The sequence below is a fragment of the Eleutherodactylus coqui genome, chromosome 6, assembly GCF_035609145.1.
Source record: "Eleutherodactylus coqui strain aEleCoq1 chromosome 6, aEleCoq1.hap1, whole genome shotgun sequence".
NCBI lineage: Eukaryota > Metazoa > Chordata > Amphibia > Anura > Eleutherodactylidae > Eleutherodactylus > Eleutherodactylus coqui.
Window position 1 is genome coordinate 234,322,351 of NC_089842.1, and position 21,073 is coordinate 234,343,423.

The following is a 21,073-nucleotide window of genomic DNA, read 5'->3' on the forward strand; positions in this document are numbered from 1 at the left end:
TCATGGAGCTGCTGTATCTAATCCCGTCCTGTGTGATTCTTCTCATGGAGTGGCTGTATCTAATCCCATCATGTGTGATTCTTCTCATGGAGCGGCTGTATCTAATCCCGTCCTGTGTGATACTTCTCATGGAGTGGCTGTATCTAATCCCATCCTGTGTGATACTTCTCATGGAGTGGCTGTATCTAATCCCATCCTGTGTGATACTTCTCATGGAGTGGCTGTATCTAATCCCATCCTGTGTGATTCTTCTCATGGAGTGGCTGTATCTAATCCCATCACGTGTGATTCTTCTCATGGATGGGCTGTATCTAATCCCATCACGTGTGATTCTTCTCATGGATGGGCTGTATCTAATCCCATCACGTGTGATTCTTCTCATGGATGGGCTGTATCTAATCCCATCCTGTGTGATACTTCTCATGGAGTGGCTGTATCTAATCCCGTCCTGTGTGTTTCTTCTCATGGGGTGTCAGTACCTAATTCTATTATGTGTGATACTTCTCATGGAGTGGCTGTATCCAATCCCATCATGTGTGATTCTTCTAAGGGGAGTGGCTGTATCTAATCCCATCACGTGTGATTCTTCTCATGGAGTGGCTGTATCTAATCCCGTCCTGTGTGATTCTTCTCATGGAGTGGCTGTATCTAATCTCATCATGTGTGATTCTTCTCATGGGGCAGCTGTATCTAATCCCATCCTGTGTGATGAAGGAAATGGTGGGATGACGCCGGGAACATTGGGGCTAGTGTATACATTCACACAGACCCCCGGGCTCTATCCTATAATCCCACCTGCTGCGTTCTTAGGGCTCGTTCACACGGTTGTACGGCTACCACAGATTACACGTATATCCTGCGCATAAGATGCGGTGAATGGAGGCCATAAAAGCTAACAGCCATTCACACCAGCATGCGGGCGCTGTGTGTGATACGCAGCTGGCACACATGGCAGCACGCTCTAGGTCTCTGCGGACCGCGCAGCGTAACCCCCATACACTTGTATGCGCTGCGGACACAATACACGGCGACTGGCCGGCGATTCCACACACATCGAAATACATAAACGTCACATTGCCCCTGTCTGTCATCGCATCGCTCCCGGACATGCGCAGCGCCAGTCGCAGCCCTACGCGGTCTCTGCCGGTAGACTATATGGGCTGCGATGTGTAGGACGCTGCAGGAGACCCGCGGCATCGTACGCATACGCCCGTGTGAATGAGCCCTCATTTGCGCTTGTGTATCACGCTAACGTGAGTGGAATTCTGTAAGTCAATGTAACTGCCTGCGAGTTACAGCGTATCACACAGGCGTACAGCGCCCACGTATCACGCGGTAAACATACGGTCGTGTGAAGTAGCGCTACGGGAGTATACATTCACAGGGTCAATGGGAAACATCACGCACCACGAACATCACGCGGCATGGAATGCCTTTTAAGGTCCCATTGAAAACAACGGCGAGGCGTTCCGCGAGAACGCCAAAGATACAACATGCTGCGGTTTGTAGCGTCGCTCTGAAGTGAAAAAAATTGCTTATGTGAATAAGTCCATTCAAAAGAACAGAGTTTATATCCGTGCGGCTGACAACGCGCAAAACTCGCATGACATTCTCTCCCGCGTGAATGTAGCTTTAACCCTTTGCAATCCAATTTTGGATTCAGGGTTTCCTATGGGGGTTTTCTCTTTCTGCCATTATACAATGGCACCATCTGCTGGCTAGAGCCAGTACTGCGGTATGGGACATGCTGGAGAGGCCCCCGACAACAGAGCAGCCAGTAATATACAGTAAGAATACCCTGCCGGACGTCTGGATACTACTTTGGGGATCACATGACGTTCTCCTCTCCTTCTGTTGCTATTGGGCGGTGATGAGCAGCAGGAGTTTCGGCATTGGTTTGTTTAACCGTGTTATGACTGACAAGTCCCCCTGATCCGGCTGGTCGCTATGGTTACAGGACTTGTTTACGTAGTTTTTGTACCTTTTACTAGCTTTGCACAAACGCGACTCTTTTTTTCCCGCCATCTCTGTCGCCATAGTCGGGGCGCCGGCACTTTAATCTGTCGTCTATGGAGCGATGCAAGGGCTCGGTGTTTCAGACAAGCTTACATTTCCATTGGTCCCATCTTGCGCTGCGGACGACCTTCTCATTTTTATTGCGCGTTTTGGGGGCTGAAAACCGCAACTCGGACATTATTGTATTATTTTTTGCATTCTATTCACTGTGCAGTATAACTGCAGGTCCGTACGAGTACAGAAATACTGAATTTGGTCGGCCACTTCGGATCCCTGCCAGTCAGCTGATTCCAGGCTCACCGCGGTCGGTGTGGTTGGTAGATAGCGCTGGAAGCATTGCAGTGGCCTGGTTTGGTACTGCAGACACAACTCACGCTGTATTCCATGGGTGATGTACCAACCCGGGCTGCTGCCCTACGGACCGGGCAATCGACTCCCTGTGCTGACAGCGGCGCTGGGAATCAGCTGATCGGTGGGGCAGACCCGCGCCAATCTTGGGGATAGGTCATCAGTAGCAAAAATACTCCAAGTTTCAGACAAGCCCTTTAACTTCCGCTGTTCCACGTTCTTCTCTCCGGATTGATAGTTTAGACTATGACTGCACTTTTCAATGGGCATGGAATATTGAATACTAGGGCGTGTTTCGTTACCTTCGCCTCCTCCAATATGGCTGCAGAGTCAAAGAAAGAAGGGCAAAGTCCAGGTAACACATTTTAATATATAGTCCATTGATGGAGAGGAAGGGGGTAGACATCAGTCTCTGCTGTACCATCGGCATCATTGGTCTTCACTCAGCGGTGGTCTCATCTCCATTACTATCTCACCTGCTAAGCTATTGCTCCTAAGTCGTGGCCACAGAGATTGGGCAGCAGTCCGGCCAAGGATCTAGTCTTCTTCTTGGTCCCCTGACCTTGCTTAGCATCTTGTTATACAAGAGTAGTGTTATCCCTCTCCATGCTCCGACAGAGCTGCACCTCAGGCGGTCTTCAGCTAGCTGTGATGGTACGGTTGATGGAACCGTTGGATCTTTGACCTTTGATGAAAAATTTCATATCCATTGGACGTTTCATGGAAAGGGCCATACAATCAGTGGGGTAAAGAAGAAACACCATTGTTAGCACCTCGAAAGAAGATCAAGAACCAATGGAAAGATTTGTGGAGCTTCCCAGCCCTCAGACAAGGTAGCTTGTCTGGGTCAACCTCTGTGCCAAATTACCCTGTCTCTTAAATGGTTTCACGGATACTGTTACAGGGGTTTACTGGGTTAGGGTAGCTCACCAATAGCAGATTGGCAGACGTCCACCACTCTGGACCCCTGCCAATCAGCTGATAAGAATGTGTTGCAAGTTGTCTGGAAGGCTCAACAACGCTGTCCATTTGCAGTGGCCTGCTTTGGTATTGCAGCTCTCTCCCATTCATTTCAATTGAAGAGAGCTGCAATACCAAACTCAGCTACTGCCCAACAGGCAGCCTTAGGAGTCTTATGACCGGTAGACGGTGGCTTATCAGCTGACTGTCCGGGGTCCACAGCACTGGACCTTCACCGATTTGCTGTTGATGATCTATCCTAAGGAGAGGTTATCAATAGTGTTTGCCCAGAAAACCTCTTGAATGGCATGTATGATGTATTAAGGTCGACACCAGAAGGTGAAGGAAAGATGGAACAAACATCAATTTCTACTATGTCTTATTAGGTAGGGACTTATAGTAAGAGTCACTTTAAGGATGACTCACTTCTTCTGGATAAACAAGAACAGGGGCGTAACTGCTGTCATAGTGGCTGCCGCAGGGCCTGCACCTCCGGGAACCCCCGGGTCCGTACCGGCAGCTCACGCCCTCATGAGACAATGCCTAAAAGTGGGCGACTGCTGTAAAAATAAAGGACAGCACACTCGTCCCTCTTACACTCTCTCTGCAGCTCCACTGTCCCTGCCGCTCTGCTCTCTTAGCAGCCAGTCACGTGATGGCACATGACCACTGCGGCCAATCCCCAGCCTCAGTAGTAGAAGACCAGGGATTGGCCTGAGCTGTCACGTGTATCTGAGAACATGACCAGCTGTTGGGAGGAGAAGGGAGTATTGAAAAGGGGAATGAAGCGGCCATAACTACTGAGTTGGGGGCATAAAGCGGGCCACAAGTACTGAGTGGGGATATAAGGAGGGCATTACTACTTTGCAGGGAGACAAGGAGGCACTTTTATTGTGTGTGGGGCAGGAAAAGCTGTGCTTGTTGTGTGGAGTCTACAGGGGGGCACAAAAGGGGCATGCTGTTATGGTATGAGGCCCACGGGGTGACATTATTACTATCTGGGGCGCTATGGTTGGGAAGATTATGTAAAAGTGGGGAAACCATAGGAGGGTGCTGAAAAAAGATCAGCTAATGTCTGTATATGAAATTTTGCGGAGACTAGTTGTTTTCGGGAGAAGTGGTCATGGCGATCCTGGCCAGATGGAAGAGATGGGAAAAGTGAATGACTTTAGTAAGACAAGACGTCAACTGTGATCACTCAATATAACGGTACTTTAATCACTTATACGGTCTGCAGAACCCATGTGTAGAGCTGGTATATACCGCAGTATGGTCACTGTATGGCGGTAATATTGCTCTCTGTGGACCTCATATAGTGTTATTATTGCACCATTCATCTTTGCAGTGGTCTTTATTCAGTAACCATATGGGGGTATTATTCTTGCATATGAAGTTCTTCATGTGGCTGGTAAATGTTCACGCTCTAAAGGGGCCCCCCTTCATAATTGGCGCCCAGCCCTTTCTAGTTTTGTCCCCGAAGCAGAAGCTTCAAAAAAGACGAAGAAGAGGAAGAAAGTTGTTGGGTTTTGAAGTTCATGATCCAAGATGTCGCTCGCCTTGATGTCTTTGTCCTTAGGGGGTCAACCCTGTCATTCTGTTGGCATAGCCGATGTGAAACCACTTGGTGGCCAGGATGCCGATGGCCTCTTCAGTGGCTTGTCTTACGTTCATTGGGAAGCCCTCGCTGTGCAGTCTGGCCAGCTCTGCAATGAAAGAAGAGCGAGGAGAAGTGAGGAGACGGTCGGGGACGGCGGTCTAGTAGGGGCGTCACTAGACTGCAGCAAGCTTTTCAACATGGTGAAGATATTTCGTAGTCTTGACCATAATGTTACGGGTAGAATGACCCAATTACATGAGATGTCCCCTCATTATCAAGGGGTCAATCATGTCGCTACGGATGTGCGATTGTAGAAAATGGAGAGTTGTTGTCCCGTTGGCCTGACCTACTGACCATAGCACAGAAGAGAGATACAGGTAGGTACACACCACGGCCATCCCCTAATATTAACAACCCTTTTGTTACTGCACTTCACCCCTTACCTTGGCTGAGATGGTCTACATCTGTGTCCTGCAGAACATCCTGGTCAATTACATCTTTTAGAAATACTGTAAAACATAAAAATATAGCAAAAATGACAAAAAACTACCATTTTGCATTGACCCAAGTATTCCCACCTTGTACTCAGGACTCAGGTGAAGCCCCTCTGGCAATGATTCCAGCCTCCAGTCTCCCTGCTATGATGCCACAAGGTTTACACATCTAGATTTGGGGATTTTCTACCCTTCGTCAAGTTGGATGGGGGCCGTCTGTGGACGCCATTCTCAGGTCTCTACAGAGATGTTGGATTGGGTACAATTCCGAGCTCTGGCTGGGCCACTCAAGGACAGTCACAGAGTTGTCCCTAAACCCCTCCTATGTTGGCTTAGCTGTGTGCTTAGGGTCATTGTCTTGTAGGAAGGTGACCCTTCTGCCCAGTCTGAGGTCCCTCGTGCTCTGGACCAGGTTGTCATTATCCCTGTACTTTGCCCCATTCAGCTTTCCATCCCCCCTGACTGGCCTCCCCTCCCCCAGCATGATGCTCCACCACCAAGCTTCACTGTAGGGATGGTGATGAGCGGCACCTGGTTTTCACCCACCCTGACCGGTCTCCCTTCCCCCAGCATGATGCTGCCACCAGCAGGCTTCACTATAGGGTATTGGGCTGGTGATGAGCAGCGCCTGGTTTCCACCCACCCTGACCAGTTTCCCCCAGCATGATGCTCCACCAGGCGTGACTGTCCAATCAAATGAATTTCCCACAGATGATTCCAATCAAGGTGCAAAGAAATCTCAAAGATGATCAAGAGAAATAGGAGGCCCAAAGCTAAATTTCAGGTGTCATACCAAAGGCTGCATTCAGACGAACGTATATCGGCTCGATTTTCACACCGAGCCGATATACATTGTCCTCGTGTGCGGGGGGAGGGGGGAGGATGGAAGAGCCAGGAGCAGGAGCTGAGCTCCCGCCCCCTTTCTGCCTCCTCTCCGCCCCTCTGCACTATTTGCAATGGGGAGAGGCGGGGCAGGGGCAGGGCTAATTCTTGGAACTTAGCCCCGCCCTGCCCCACCTCTCCTGTCTAGTCTGTTACCACTGGTTCTTCTGATTTCTGCCTGTCCCTGGATTCCGATCCCTTTGTCTTGCCCTAGCACTTTCTGCTGATACCTGTTGTCCGCCTGGTTCTGACTTCGATCTGCTCCTGGACTCCACATTTTGCTTCGCCCCTTGGACTATTTGCTGGTACTAGTTGTGCTCCTGACATTCATTAGAGGTTCTGTTCTACAACTACTCCTGTCTTCGGTCACTGCTCCGCATACTATTTGAGGATCCACAGGCACGGTCCGCTTTGGGGTTGGTAACCTATAGAACATACAGTTGTCCTGCCCAGAGCTCCAGCCTTTATTTGATAGGCATGAAGAGTCAGTTGTCATTACAGCGATGACATCAAAGGGTCACATTACTCACCTACATGTGTGACTACGGCCTCCTTGTCCTCGGTGTTGGCGAGATTGTCCGGCGTCTGGAGAAGCAAGGCCTTCATCAGTTTAGGGTGACTACGTGCCTGCAAGAGATACATAAATATACTGGTTTATAGGGGATCTCCTCAAGAACCCTAATCACAATTTCTAATATACAGTAGATTGTATTACAACTCTGTCCAGTAGGGGGCAGAGGCAATTACTGAGAAGGGGCTGGTACTTACCAGATAGATGTAGATGGATTCCCGGTCACTGATGGTTAGAGATTTTTCTGTCCGGAAGAATCCTTTAATGCTTGATCTTTTGATGTAGGATAGGCAGCTCTGCAGAGAAGAAGTACTGGCCTGGTGAGGAGAGGAAACACGGGTTTATGGTAATATTCATGATAGAAGTTCCTTGGGGAGAGCACCTAGAAGGTGGGAGGAGACTTATAAGGCCATGCATGCTCCTCTGGGAAATATGCAAATGAAAAGATAGAAGAATGCCTCTATAGCGCCACCTATTGGAACGCAGCATTCCTGTATGTCAACCTTTTAATGAGCCTTGTAACAATGACTGGGAATATAAGCCAGGAGGAAGAGCGAACCATATACAGACAGCTGTTTCAGGGTAATGTCCCCCATCAGTGTGCAGTAGGTTTCTGGCTTGGCTTGTTAGAGGCCTACAGATGTGGGTCGGGAAGGGTATTGTTTCTCCTTCCTCACTCATGTCTATAGGCCTCTCACTAGCCAAGCCAGAAAACTACTGATGGAGGGGCAAAACCCCCCCAAAAGTCTGTCCTATATTCACAGTCCTTGTTAAAAGGTCTGACATTGACTTGCAGGAATGCAACCTTCCAGTAGGTGGCGCTGTAGAGGTATTGTTCCGTCTTTCCGTTTGATACAAGTATGTATAGGTGCTCTGGAGAACCATCAACTATGTGTCCCCTGCACTGTTACCATCCCCTATACTCACTGCTGCCATCTCCTGGTTGTCACTATGAAGTTTCAGTAGCAAAGTTGGTATAAAGCTTCGGACTTCCTCGGTAAAATAGTCAAATAGCGGGAGGCGGCAGCTCTCTGTCAGGTCTCTTAATAGATTTATGGCCGCAATCTGGACTTTTTCATCTGGCTACAAAACAAATAAGAGTCCAGGTTATAATAACAGTAGTATATGACAACAGATACACCATATATACACACAGAGCTGATGCTTATAGCAGTGGCTGTCATAGATCTTACATAGGCCATGTGCTCCCGGCATATATTAATGAATTGTCGACTAAGGACAGACAGCTTCAGGCATCTAATGATGGAGGACAGCGCTCTCAGTGCCGCCATGATGACCTTGGGGTTGGTCGTCTTGGATAGTCTGAGCTCCAGACAGGCAATGATCTTCTTCTTGTATCTCTCCACCTGCAATAACACACAGGATATGAGGTCATATACCATAGACCTGTGCTCTCTGATGGTAATGCCATAGTGGTGGGACATACGTACCAGTCCTGGGGCTCCGGTGACTGCATTACCCAGTCCCTCTATGGCAAGGCTACACAAGAGGTCATCATTGTCTTCTATGATTTTCAGCAGATGTTGCATTGCGCTCTTCTGGTCTTTCTCCTTCATCAATCTATGATGTTTCAAAGCCTAAAGACAATGGTCAGAGACTCCAATGATACATCTTACCTGTCCCCAAATGCAAAACCAATGGACGGTGGAAACCAGAACTACAGATGTTGTACAGAAGTTGTATTGTGTTTGGCTGGTACAGAAGAAGACTTTGATACCGCCATCTCACCTCACTGAAGAATATAATCGCTGTCATCCTGGTCTTTGGGGCCGCATTCTTCAGCAAAAACTGCAGGAAATCTTTTGTTATCTTCTTGCCAGATAGCAGAGATCTGTAAAAAATGTGAAAAGTTATAAAAAAAAGTTAATTGTTACATTATTGATAAACACACCCTTAGAATTTCCCCCAGCATTGGATAATTAGGTGCTCAGAGGAGGGATGTTCAACAGGAAGCCCCTCCTACGAGGATCCTGGAGTAACATCGTGTTGATCATACATTTGCCGTAACAGCTCCATCATAGACATCATGTTACGCCTAGACGGTATCCCCATCATTCCCAATATAACTCATTGTATCACCGTATATTTGGGGTTGAAGTTCAGCTAGAGCAGTAACAATAATGGCTGACCCTTCATCAGACTCCATAATGGCAGAACTTACATGACAAGCGCGCTCATCTCAGTTTGCTGCTTCTCTGCATCTACCGCCTTCTTCAGCTCCTTCAGCATTAGATCCCTTTTTTGAAATTAAGAAGAAATCCATTAATTAAAGAGCAGAACTGAAGGAGAACTCGTGGCCTTGGAGACGTAACAGGGAAATATCGTTATGAAGAGGAACATTATAGGGAGCTATGAAGGTTGACAGGTTCTTCTCACTGATAATGGAGGACCAGCCGCGGTCTATTTCTTACCTGTACATTTCTAGGAGCGTGGTGTGCGGAAAGGTCGGTAACTCGTCATTATACGACTCAGCCGGCCGATCCTCTGATGGGTCAGGAGTCGTAAACGGGTGCAGAGCGGCTTTAGTGGAGTCTTGAAGCTGTTATGTTATAAATGTTAATATTCTAATATGCTAATGATAACCCAATTCTTACGCAGCTCTATGACCACAGCCCAAGATATGAGATATAATACGTTATTGTAGGGTTAGGCCACACAAGGTCACATCTTGATGCGTCTATCTACCTCACCAATCATATGGTACCCCTGGCTTGATCAGACACCTTCCCTCTATGGATGATACTTGAGTTTGTGGTCTTTTGGTCCTGCTTAAATAGAACCTGGCTTGAACTTTGGGCCCCATAAAATGTTATAGGGCTCGAAGGTTAGTGGATGGGCGCCCCGTTCCAACACTGTGTTCCCGCAAAGTTGCTGTATACACACAGTGTGACTCTTTTCACTCCACTCTGTGTGCACTTACTGCCATCGAGGTGAATGGAAGAGAGCGTCCGGCAACTTCGCAGGGGCGCAGTGCTAGAACAGGGTCATGACGGGTTCCCTTTACAATGCCATACAATTGTATCCAGATTCTCCAGTTCCTGGCTCATTATACTGACCACACTTCTGTCTGCAGTCTGCCCTGTTGTACCATGCTGAACCTGTTCTCCATGACCCGAGCTGTTATACCGTACTGAACCTGTTCTGCGTGTCCGGACCTCCAGCTTGTTCCTCCTTATGAAACGGTGCTGCCTTTCCCAACCCCAGACCGCCTGACTACGCTCCGGTTAATACCCTCAGGTATCGCACACTGGTCTATAGTAGCACTGTTGCTACATTTTTGGAAAGAATTCCAGAGTAACGGCCTGGGGACCCCAAAGTAAAGTCCACATCCCAATTGGTGGGATTAAAGGGTGAAGACCAGGACTCTTCGGGTGTCACCTCTGGTCCCAAGCCAAACCAGTGTGTGGTACAGCGGGTCCATATCCACTGATCCTGACACTATATAAAACCTCAATCCATTTCCCACCCTCGCATCCAACTAATAACCCGACTGTCCCTTTACCCCACAAGCCCAGACCCTGGTGTTTGAGACCAGGACTGAAGCCACGAGCATTTTTGCTCTAGAAGACAGTAGCATATTTTTGTATATTTCCATTACATATTAAGGGATCTGGTCGAGAATGCCCCAAATGTAACCTATCTCAATCCTATAAGGAGCTCTTCTTACCTCCCCATGGACATCGGGCAGCCAGGTGGAGGTGTTGGTCTTGATGTTGCACATGACGGTCATAAGTTGCTTGTTGTAGCGGTCATCGTTTCTCATATATTTCTGGACGCTGCCGGAGAGACGCTTTATAGCTGTAGAGGAGAAGCACATATAAAAAGGGCTGCCGTGACTACTATAACCCCAGCGGTCAATCCTTAGGTAAGTAGTTCTAGCCTAGGACCTCCTGCACTCCCACTTACAGTACTGTCGGTAGAGGACTACATTGTATCCATTGTGTTTACTGCAGTAAGTGTGATTATAACCATATACAAGAGGACTATGAGGTGATGGGGCGTCATACACACCATAACACAACGTCTCCTTAGATGGTTGGTCATGAGCGTCTTTTACCACTCGGCTCATTACTGGCAGCAGATCCACGATGTGCGGGATGACAACTTTGGCTGTCGGGAGAAGAAGATAAAAAACGTATATTATACAGTGTTGTGTCCGGCTAGCAGTAGATTGCGCGGGTAGGCGAGTTCTCTACAAGGAGGGTACAAGACATTGGAGCTTGAAGGCAAGTCTCTTACATATGGGCTGAAGATCTGTCCGTAGGGTCATATGAATTGGAGATATACACTGAACGATCGCTGCATTAGGAACAGCTGGCATACGACATCTTCTGATCCGTACCGTGATGGGCACTTCATGATCTGCTGACCTCTCCTCTGTGCAGCACAAAGCAACATTTGGGAGTCATGGGTAAATGTTGTGACTTGAGTCACTTTGACCGCGGGCAGATTGTTGGTGCCCGAAGCTGTGGTGCCAGGATTTCTCAAACAGTCACACTTGTTGGCTGTTTCTGAACCACGATACAAAGAGTGTACCAAGACTTGGATGAACCATAGACGGACATCGGACAGAAGATTACACAGCGGCAGGCGTGGTCAGTCCTAGAGGTAAGAGTCGAGTGGCATGTCTAGTATCTCGGCAATGATGTGCCATACTGGACCAATGACGCAGCAATACAACATTAAGCACAATGACCATGCCGAATACCTTGTGTCAACTAGGGTTCAATAGCTCTAGACAAACTAGGGTTCCTCTGATGACTCCACACCATTGCTAAGAACGCCTTGCATGGACCCAGAAAAGACGTCAGTGGACCTTGGACACATGGCAGAAGGTTGACTGAAATGGCGAGTTCCATTTCTTGCTGAACCATACGGCTGGTTCATTCTTTATCTGGCATAAACAGCATGAAGCTCTATCCCATAGATGCACCATTGGGTTCAATAAGTCTGTGGTAGCAGTGTGATGATCTGCAGAGTGTTTTCCTGGCATGGTCTAGGACACTTATCATACCACAATCCTTGAATGGTGAATGCTAGTGACCTGTTAGCTGACCATCTACACCCGTATGTTCAGGAAGTCTTCCCTAAGCACAGCGCCATCTATCAACAGGACAACGCTCCATATCATCGATCTTGGATCAGTAGGTTGGTTGGAGGAACATGACATTGAATTCTCCACACTGCCTTGGCCCCCAAACTCACCAGGCTAACCCTATTGAACATGTAAGGGATATGTTGGAAATGCCTGTGAGATCTGCTCCCACTGGAGGATGTTCGCGGGATTACAGTGAAGATAGAAAATCAGTATGCAGACCGATCAAGAACAGGGCTTGCCGGAAAATATTTGACTCTCCTCATCTCATTTTAATACAGCACGTAAAAACTTCATAAGCAGATTATAAAGGTACCGGGCACAGAGTACAGAACTAATTATGATAAGAAAAACTCATTAGCAGATTATAAAAGGTACCGGGCACAGAGTACAGAACTAATTTATAAGAAAAACTCATTAGCAGCGCTGTTAGCGGTTTATTGCAGATTACATTGTAAAAACCGGATGACTGCTTCCCTTTAAAAAAAAAAAAAAAGAAAAAAATCACTTACTACAAAGAGATGTCACTTCTGTCAGAGTATCGATGATGGCAGCGTTTAACTCCTCATAGAGGATATTATATCTCAGTTCCCTGACCACCGCTCGGAGATAGAGGATGCTCAGCCAGATGAGAACCTTCTTGGCCATGACGTAGGAGGAGTATCGTCCCTTCTGTAAGTGAAAAGATGCGGTTGGTTATAAACGTCCATGATCCGCATTGAAGACTACGGTTTTATAAAGCCACAAGACGCCATAGTCACCATGTACTCCGTCTTCATGTGCTCGCATAGCACGTTGGCCATATATTCCTTCATGTAATATGCCGCGTCTTTTCTGTACTGGATGACGCTGATGAAGAAGCGGCAAATGGCGATGCTGTCTCCAGGTAGTAACTGGAATAGAAGGAGAAGAATAGGAGCTGATGGATGGGTGATGGGAAATGGTATATAAACACCACCCAAATCTGCTAATCCAATCGTAATGAGCGCAGAACATGAAGGGTTAATGCAACCTTAATTGAAATGTGGGTTTCCTCTAAGGTAAGCTCAAAGGCATTGTCACTTGCCGCCAATGATGTTAGGCTCGTCATAGCCCACTTGCATAGATTTATGGGGTATAAGAATTCTTATTCTCCTCACCCGCTCACTCAGAATTGCTTTCTTAAAGACGTATACATAGGTGATAAGATCTTCAGCTGCCATTCCCTGGATGAAGTCAGGGACACAGGATCCTGAGGCGGCCTCTTCCATCAAACTCCAAGTGTCCAAAGCATTTCTAAACTCTAGAACAGAAAAACCATAACGCCGATTGATTATAGGGATTATCTAGTGGTATGGTACAACGCAACCATCATGGTCCCGTCCCCCCCCCCCCCCACTGATAGGGATAGCACTGTGGGGGCTCCAAAGTGCTACATTACCCCGAGGTAGAATTACATTTTCTGCTTCTAGCAGTGAATGGAATCAGGAACATGTGCTCAGGGGAGGGGTCAGAACATATGCTCAGGGGAGCGGTCAAAACTGTCTCCACCCCCAAGGAGCTCGTAGTAACATAATTTGCAACATAGTCTTGGCTAACCAAGCAGAATAAAGCCTTGGTCTTATAGAGGCAAGCAGGGGAGTGAAGTGGAAATATGAAGTCTTCATGACAGGTTAAGAACATACAATGGCACAATAACTTTCAAAGCATGCAGTAATAAGAATAGTAGTTACTAATAGTTAAATATTGGCTGCTCTGGGGCGGTGCTATCTGTCCATCCCTGGTCAATCAGTGCAGTCAATGAAAATCACTGTGCCCATCAACTGGGGCAATGCTCAGGCAAGTGTAGACCCCAAGTGACAGTAGTGGTTAGGGGTGAGATTTACTAACTGCACAGTAAGCCTAAACCCCTTGCCCCACCCCTGCCTATCAGAGCTAATCACATGGGAAGCTCATATATAATACAGGTATATGCATACTTGTAGGAACAGTGTCATGTATGAAGCTGAGGTGTAAGCTGCTGTAGGATAAAATTGGTGACCTAGAGAGATTTTACCTTTATTTGTTTCCATGCAGAATATCTGATATTTTCTGTTCTTGATCTTCATATTTGCATATCTGAAGAGAAGACACATCATTATGTTAGATCCTGGACCTCTCGCTCTTCTGCAATCACTCCTCCCCATCCATGAAGAAGGTCCTCTCATGGTAGAGAATGGACAGTGCAGTAACCCTACTGTGAGACAGCAGTGACAACGGTTCTACACTGCGCCCTCTGCTGGCAGTACATGGAACTCACTGCAATGCTTAATACATAACTGTTGTCCATGTTCTCTTAGATGCCTATACAGATACGTGCGGACATTTTTATCTGTACTCGTCTGTTTGTGGGGGTTTTTTTATGTGTACCTCTCTTTTTAATAAACACCCGATTATGTACACAGAAGACTTTGTGAGTAGATGTGTGACAACAGCCCAGACACACGTACGACGTATGGTTGTGTTGTGTGCTCACCGTGTCCTATGTAAGCATTCAGCGTATACCCCGGGAAACCGCCTGCAGCATGCGCCGAATATATCCATAGGCCTTCATTCACCCAACGGAGGCGATTACTGTGTCCTTTCAGTCTCCGTTGTGGTGATATGTACTGATGTACCTTTTATATATACTGTATAGGAAAATGCAGTGGACTGCACATTGATATACAGAGTGCAACCATGAAAAGACATAGGCCGTGGGGGGTCATTTTTTGAAACATTGTAGCCAATGTACTGCATGCCACTGTATGGCTTTACAGTGGAATAGACTGGAGGTATACTCTTCATCCATGCCTCCGATCAGAGGCGGAACTTGAAGCTCCCGGGCCCCGATGCAAAACCTGTAACTGGGCCCCCAACTATAATGCTTTATTCATAGTACTGGGCTCCCTATATGGAGAATAGGCCTTATGGGCCCCTTGCACCGCATCTCCTGCATCCCCTATAGTTACGCCCCTGCCTTATATATATCGCCTGTCGCATTCCAACAAGTTAGTTGGAGCAGCAGCATTGTATTTGGCTGTAATTTCCTTGATTTTGCAGTGACTGTTGTTGAGAATGATTCTTGACATCCTCCTCTGACCCCTTTTCATTGAAGAGTAGTTTTCATCCACAGGATCCCCTTTCGTGTTTTTATCCATTGTGTTTTGTGCCATAAGGACCTAGTGATTTTCATTGTCTCATTGCAAGAGCCATAACTCGATGATATAGCTGAACAGAAAGGTACGTATAATGTGTTGTAGAACTGTTATTACACTTTTGGGGAGGAGATGAAAAAAAATGTCCAGAAATTAAGCCTTTTTTTTTTTGAGGGGGGGGGGGAGAGGAGTATGTTTTTACACCATTCAGTAAAAAGAACATGATGACTCTTAGAGATCGTTCAGACAAGCCTTTTGGGCGCGCAGTATAGCCGCGCAAAAAGATCGTGCGAGCGGGTTAATTCCTGCTACTTGAAGTAGCCCGTTCACACGATCCGAGGTGCGGAAGTCTATGGGAGTCCGTGGGAGTCTATGGGAAGCATGCAGCAAAGGTAGGACAGGTCCTATCCTTCCGCGCACCACAGAGTTATATGCGACCTGCAGTCACATGTCCTATTTTTGTTAAGACAGTGCAGTTAAATGCGCCTTACAATCATCCATGTGAACGCTGCTATAGGAGCCTATTGGTTCCCTACAGAAGCGCGTTCTGTGCGCTGCTAGCAGCACGAAAACCAAGGTCACCTGAACGAGTCCTCATCTGGATCAGCACAATTGCTGCAATACCAAGTTTTTAGATGGTTGTTTTTTTTTTTACTACTTTTACACAAAAATACATTAAAAAAAAAACATTGAATCTGCACACAAGCATATGCGTAAAATGCTGCACGTATAAAACAGTATTTTACCGCTGTGGGAGCCGCCATTTTTAAAAAATATAAACGCCGCACATATGCATTGTAATGTAATTGCGTATGCACTGCATTTATTACACGCCCATAAATAATAGTGCGCCATCACGCACAACACGCTGTAAAGTGGAAGATGCTGCGTTCTTTTTTACGCGCGTGTTGTACACAATGAATATACACAAATGTCAACAGATCGATGACAATCAATGCCCTTTCATTGGATCCATTCACCACTTATTATGCGCGTTATACGTTCGTGTAAGACCGGCCTTACGGGGATTCACACCTGAGCTCGGGGTTCTGCTTTCCTGCTCCATCCAGGGAGCAGGAAAGGTGAATCCCTGCAGCCGAACGGACAGAACCGAGCAGCACCGAACGGACCCTTCGAGCCTAATGGGGTCTGTTCAGTCTCTGCTGAGGTGCCCAGCTTTTAGACCAATGAAAAAGCGCTGAATGTTTCAACACAGATGTGACAGCGGGCAAGGACCCACAATGCCAACGGAAAATGCCTCTTGGAAGCCGCCATGAGAGGAACACATGTGGCTGCAGGATGTCCTGAACATATCGCTGAGCTGTCAGTGTCCCTCATACCATTACTAGGGGAGAGCGACTGCCGTATGTGATGACCCCCAGGCCATCACACCAGCAGGGGGCAGTGTGCCGCTCCACAGCAAAGGCAGGATTGAGGCGCTCACCCCGAGGTCTCCAGACAGGAACATGGCCGTCGTCAGCACCCAAACTAAACCTGGATTCATAACTGCAGACAACCCGGTTCCCCTCCGTAGCAACCAGTTTCATCGTTCACAACACCACTGCAGACGGAGGTGATGGTGGGTGTCAGAGGCCGTACATGTAATGGGGGCCGTAAGAGCAAATGTCCTTCAGCCAAGCACTTGGAAATGGTTCCAACAGACACATGGGGTGTAACAATGGTGCCCCCTCTCTCTGGATGGTGGACAATGATACAGTTGGAGCTGCTGGTGCTTATTGAACGATCAAACACTCCTCTCTACTGGTGGTCTGTAGGGGGCGTCCTGAGCCCGGTCACCTTGTGTGCCCTCACACATCCACTGGTTCCAACGCCTCCTAACTGTCTGGTCAGACGCTCCTCTCTACTGGTGGTCTGTAGGGGGCGTCCTGAGCCCGGTCACCTTGTGTGTCCTCACACATCCACTGGTCCCAACACCTCCTAACAGTCTGGTCAGATGCTCCTCTCTACTGGTGGTCTGTAGGGGGCGTCCTGAGCCCGGTCACCTTGTGTGCCCTCACACATCCACTGGTCCCAACACCCCCTAACAGTCTGGTCAGATGCTCCTCTCTACTGGTGGTCTGTAGGGGGCGTCCTGAGTCCTGTCACCTTGTGTGCCCTCACACATCCACTGGTCCCAACACCCCCTAACAGTCTGGTCAGATGCTCCTCTCTACTGGTGGTCTGTAGGGGGCGTCCTGAGTCCTGTCACCTTGTGTGCCCTCACACATCCACTGGTCCCAACACCCCCTAACAGTCTGGTCAGATGCTCCTCTCTACTGGTGGTCTGTAGGGGGCGTCCTGAGTCCTGTCACCTTGTGTGCCCTCACACACCCACTGGTCCTCAACACCTCCTAACAGTCTGGTCAGACACTCCTCTCTACTGGTGGTCTGTAGGGGGCGTCCTGAGTCCAGTCACCTTGTGTGCCTCCATCCACTGGTCCGAACACCTCCTAACAGTCTGGTCAGAATGTACCGGTGGGGGACAATTCGTCGATCCGACCATCCAGCTTCTCATATCCCAATAATGCGCCCCTCTCAGACTCAGCGTAGAGGCGTTTAGTGGTCAACAAGTGGAAGAAGAGGTCACTACACACAAGGAGCCTCCGAGAGCCTCTTATAGGCCGAGGGGGGAACCACTTTTAGGGTCTCCAGTGACAAGACCGTCCATCTAATCACCACAACTCTCATCATTTACAGATCTGCCTGAGATGGAACTGCATGCCGGGTTTTACTGCTCAACAGCTCGTCTAGGTGCTTGAGTTAGCTTTGACAAAGAAGGTATATTATATATATTCTAAAAGCAACTTTGATAACACAGTGGGCTCAGATACAAACATATCATTGCAGTATATTCTGCACGCGGTATACACTATATAAATCTGCCATAGGCTCCCATGTGATCAAACATATTGCGCACAATAAAGATCGCAGCATGTTGTACCTTTGCACATACTACACGCCAAGACAGTGCATGTAGGGTGACGACCCACAACAAGTTGGCAATGTGTATTGGCGGCATGCCGCACAACTGTCACATGCATATGTATATATAGATACAATTATAGGAAGGGGGTGGGTAGGACACATACTCACCAGGTCTTCACCCTCTTTATCTCTTCCTGCTCGGATGCAGCTTCTGCAAGTGTTTTGTGTTTATAGTGTGGCTCCACCCTCCCCAGCCTGTGCACAGATGGGCGGTAATATACTGGAGATCCCAGCCCTCCTTCACAAGCTGTTTAACCCCACAGTGAACAGTCTATTTGTCACTAGCAAGTTCTGTTCAATTGTCTGCCTGCACTGAAGAGCAGACAACAGAGTACAGACTGGTTCTCACAGCCTGAATCCTCACCTATCTGTGCTTTTTTAATTCCCATGTACAAGAATGTAACTGCTATAATACTGCCCCCTATGTACAAGAATATAACTACTATAATACTGCCCCCTATGTACAAGAATATAACTACTATAATACTGCCCCCTATGTACAAGAATATAACTACTATAATACTGCCCCCAATGTACAAGAATATAACTACTATAATACTGCCCCTGTGTACAAGGATATAACTACTATAATACTGCCCCTATATACAAGAATATAACTACTATAATACCGCCTCCTATGTACAAGAATATAACTACTATAATACTGCCTCCTATGTACAAGAATATAACTACTATAATACTGCCTCCTATGTACAAGAATATAACTACTATAATACTGCCTCCTATGTACAAGAATATAACTACTATAATACTGCCCCCAATGTACAAGAATATAACTACTATAATACTGCTCCCTATGTACAAGAATATACCTACTATAATACTGCCCCCTTATATACAATAATATAACTACTATAATACTGCCCCTATGTACAAGAATATAACTACTATAATACTGCCCCCTATGTACAAGTATATAACTACTATAATACTGCCCCCTATGTACAAGAATATAACTACTATAATACCGCCCCCTATGTACAAGAATATAACTACTATAATACTGCCCCCTTATATACAATAATATAACTACTATAATACTGCTCCTATGTACAAGAATATAACTACTATAATACTGCCCCCTATGTACAAGAATATAACTACTATAATACTGCCCCCTATGTACAAGAATATAACTACTATAATACTGCCCCCTATGTACAAGAATATAAGTACTATAATACTGCCGCCTATGTACAAGAATATAACTACTATAATACCTCCCCCTATGTACAAGAATATAACTACTATAATACTGCCCCCTATGTACAAGAATATAACTACTATAATACTGCCCCCTATGTACAAGAATATAACTACTATAATACCACCCCCTATGTACAATAATATAACTACTATAATACTACCCCCTATGTACAATAATATAACTACTATAATACTGCACCCTATGTACAAGAATATAACTACTATAATACTGCTCCCCATGTACAAGAATATAACTACTATAATACTGCTCCCCATGTACAAGAATATAAGTACTATAATACTGCTCCTATGTACAAGAATATAACTACTATAATACTGCCCCCTATGTACAAGAATATAACTACTATAATACTGCCCCCTATGTACAAGAATATAACTACTATAATACCACCCCCTATGTACAATAATATAACTACTATAATACTACCCCCTATGTACAATAATATAACTACTATAATACTGCACCCTATGTACAAGAATATAACTACTATAATACTGCTCCCCATGTACAAGAATATAACTACTATAATACTGCTCTCTATGTACTAGAATATAACTACTATAATACTGCACCTATGTACAAGAATATAACTACTATAATACCACCCCCTATGTACAATAATATAACTACTATAATACTGCCCGCTATGTACAAGAATATAACTACTATAATACTACCCCTATGTACAAGAATATAACTACTATAATACTGCCCCCTATGTACAAGAATATAACTACTATAATACTGCCCCCTATGTACAAGAATATAACTACTATAATACTGCCCCCTATGTACAAGAATATAACTACTATAATACCACCCCCTATGTACAATAATATAACTACTATAATACTACCCCCTATGTACAATAATATAACTACTATAATACTGCACCCTATGTACAAGAATATAACTACTATAATACTGCTCCCCATGTACAAGAATATAACTACTATAATACTGCTCTCTATGTACTAGAATATAACTACTATAATACTGCACCTATGTACAAGAATATAACTACTATAATACCACCCCCTATGTACAATAATATAACTACTATAATACTGCCCGCTATGTACAAGAATATAACTACTATAATACTACCCCTATGTACAAGAATATAACTACTATAATACTGCCCCCTATGTACAAGAATATAACTACTATAATACTGCCCCCTATGTACAAGAATATAACTACTATAATACTGCCCCCTATGTACAAGAATATAACTACTATAATACTGCCCCTATGTACAGCAATATAACTACTATAATACTGCCCCCTATGTACAAGAATATAACTACTATAATACTGCCCCTATGTACAGCAATATAACTACTATAATACTGCCCCCCTATGTACAAGAATATAACTACTATAATACTGCCCCCCTATGTACAAGAATATAACTACTATAATACTGCCTCCTATGTACAAGAATATAACTACCATAATACTGCCCCCTATGTACAAGACAATAACTACTATAATACTGTTCCCTATATAGAAGATTATTTTAAATTCCCTTCTATATGTCATTCCCATACAGTGCTGCACACCCTTGTATAGAAGTAATCTATTGCTACATTCACCCTGAGGTTCCTGGTCCATGAATATAATTCCAGAACTCTAGTGGAAACTGACATGCAGCCAATACAACAAGCAAAAGTAGAGAGGGTAGTTGTAACCTTTTA

The 21,073-nt window shown here is 45.9% G+C and overlaps 2 protein-coding genes across 3 annotated transcripts in view; one reads left to right on the plus strand and one right to left on the minus strand.

The window, feature by feature from the left end:
• Positions 1–21,073, plus strand: part of TTC24 (tetratricopeptide repeat domain 24) — a 55,155-nt gene that overhangs the window by 3,413 nt on the left and 30,669 nt on the right. The window lies entirely within an intron of this gene.
• LOC136633404 (uncharacterized) lies at positions 4,850–18,305 on the minus strand. 2 transcript variants are annotated; one of them, XM_066609117.1, is made up of 17 exons: positions 18,233–18,305; positions 14,020–14,081; positions 13,124–13,266; positions 12,746–12,877; positions 12,497–12,656; positions 10,901–10,999; positions 10,557–10,687; positions 9,301–9,428; positions 9,051–9,125; positions 8,618–8,720; positions 8,320–8,466; positions 8,062–8,235; positions 7,796–7,951; positions 7,066–7,185; positions 6,828–6,924; positions 5,365–5,430; positions 4,850–5,027 (listed from the first exon to the last, which is right to left on the minus strand). In XM_066609117.1, the coding sequence occupies exons 2-17, from the start codon at positions 14,069–14,071 to the stop codon at positions 4,897–4,899; spliced, it is 1,914 nt and encodes a 637-aa protein (XP_066465214.1). In that variant the 5' UTR covers positions 14,072–14,081; positions 18,233–18,305; the 3' UTR covers positions 4,850–4,896. The 2 variants fall into 2 exon arrangements, with proteins under 2 accessions (XP_066465214.1, XP_066465215.1); XM_066609118.1 differs by having other exon boundaries at positions 18,229–18,291.